The 2,248-nt window shown below is 43.7% G+C and overlaps 1 protein-coding gene across 1 annotated transcript in view; it reads left to right on the top strand.

The window, feature by feature from the left end:
* The window catches only part of ARHGAP15 (Rho GTPase activating protein 15), a 393,578-nt gene that overhangs the window by 16,094 nt on the left and 375,236 nt on the right, over nucleotides 1-2,248 (top strand). Inside the window, 1 exon segment of the mRNA XM_015424487.1 lies at nucleotides 5-132. Within this exon segment, the coding sequence (XP_015279973.1) occupies nucleotides 5-132 (128 nt within the window).

Genomic DNA, 2,248 nt, shown 5'->3' on the forward strand with positions numbered 1-2,248 from the left:
CCTAATCGAAAGAAAAGCATGGCATATCAAGAACCAAGGAGTTCAGAATTCAAAGATCTTCTAGTTCTGAATTGCTGAGCCCTTTGGAGACAGAATCTAAAAAGTCAAAACCAGAAAATAGAAGGTCTTTAGGTAAGTGCCTATTATGTAGATCTAAATAAATATTAAGTCATCATATGATATAATTCAAGATTGTGTGAGAAATTTGGAAATCACCTAGAACACATGTATAAAAACAAGGATAAATAAGAGTACCTTTGGATTGAGCTAGATTAACAGAGGCTTAGAGCTCGTTCAGGTATGACACTACCCAGCCATTGTACACAAATAACAGCTCACATGGGAAGTCTACTTGTGGGAACAGTATAATAGCAGAGATGAGTTGTATAAGACTGTAGTACTTTTTCTGTAAACAGGGAAATCACAAGCCATTATTTGAACAAGTAAAGCTGGCTAAGCAGACTAATTAAGTGAATTTGTATAGCAAAAACTTTTAGATTATCAAAGTGGATGCTATCAGGACAATCTTATTATGTAATAGCAAAGTCTGTATATCTTTGGATACTTAAATCCAGTGACTTGAGTTGTGAACAGCAAGACAGATCTTTCTACAAACCTGAAAAGAGGCCTAAGTTTGCAGAAAAATGTGAAATCTAAAAAAATCACATTGGGTGTGTTCAGATGCGCCATTTGATCTGGTGTCGTGACAGTTCAGCAACAGATTTTATATGCATGATCACACAGTCAACATCTGCCTCGAGTCCCCAGTCATTGGTTTCCGGCTCAAAACCGCTTTAACCTGGAGTATTTTGTTACCAGGTCCTAAAGTGGTGTTTTCTCAGCTCTCCTGCTTAAAGCCGCATTTCCCCCCTGTGTGATGACTCCTCTGATGTCAAGCCACTTCCGGTTTAAACCCCCTCCCTGCTCGAAAGCTGCCCGAGGCTTCTGCTTTTCGTCTGCCATTTTTTTTAGTGTCGGCAGTGCGCACATAGGCAGAGCTCCACTACCGTGTTTAGAAAACTGACATTTAAGCGGTCACTTGTTTTAGAGTTCAGATGAATTCAGGATCTCATGGAGGCCATTTTCAGGTCAAACGTTTAAAGGGAAGTCTTTTGTTGAAGGGGTTGGATTGATTTGCCCTGGTGGTTCTGCACATGCCCATGGTAGTTTCGCCCCCCCCCATTCTACAAATGAGCACCTATGCGCATGCACAAACTGAGAAAAAATAAAAAACCCGCCGACACACGCTCCTGCGCATCAGTAGTGTAGACACCGGGAAGTGACGTGACTGTGCGTTGAGGTGGGATAAGGAAGGTAAGTGTGATCACGATTATCCAGATCAAATATAATCCGGTCAGAACTGGAGCAGTTTAACCCGCTCTCATCACGCCGTCTGACCGCACCCACCGGATAGCTTTAAAAAATCCAAAAATATTAAAAGGAGAGGCTGTAGCTTTAAGCAACAGATTCCCTCAGTGACTTTTCCTAGGCAACAACAGCATTCCAAGCTTGGTTCTATCAGTAAAAAACAGGGAGGGTGGCAGGACCCTTTCCAGCCATATTTTGGCCTTTGAGGGAGAATTCATTGGGGCAAGGCCTGGCTAGACTTGCCAGCTCCAGGTTGGGAAAATCCTGGAGATTTTGTGGTAGAATCTGAGGAGGGCAGGGTTTAGAGGAGAGGAGAAGCCTCAGCTGGATGTAATGCCATAGAGTCCACCTTCCAAAGCTGCCATTCTCTCCAGGGGGACAGATCTCTTTCATCTGGAGTTCAGTTGTAATTCTGGGAGATCTCCGGGGCCCACCTGAAGGCTGTTAACTCTAAGCCCGGCAGCAGCCTCTGAGTGACTTTATACCACCTGACTTGCATGACTCAACTGGGCCTGGCTGGTTGCTACTGTTTAACAGCAGCCACTCTATGACACCCAGTGTGATGTAGCCCTTAGAGCTTCAGAGTAGGGTCTGAGAGAGCCAAGTTCAAATCCCCATCTTGCTGTGGAAGCTCACTGTGTGATTTTGGACCAGTCACCTACTTTCAGCCTAATCTACCTCACAAGGTTGTTGTGGAAATAAAAAAGAGAGAAGAAAATAATGTAAGCTGCTTTGGTCCCTGCTGTGGAGAAGGTGGGGTGAAAATGAATTTTCAAAAAATAATAAATATAGCTGAAGATGGGAAGCAAATAAAAGGTAGGTTGCTGAATGGTTGAGAATGAGAGGGAAAGGGGAGGGGATATTGGGGTAGCATGTGGGA

This window comes from Gekko japonicus, unplaced genomic scaffold, assembly GCF_001447785.1.
Source record: "Gekko japonicus isolate JY-2015 unplaced genomic scaffold, Gekko_japonicus_V1.1 scaffold124, whole genome shotgun sequence".
NCBI lineage: Eukaryota > Metazoa > Chordata > Lepidosauria > Squamata > Gekkonidae > Gekko > Gekko japonicus.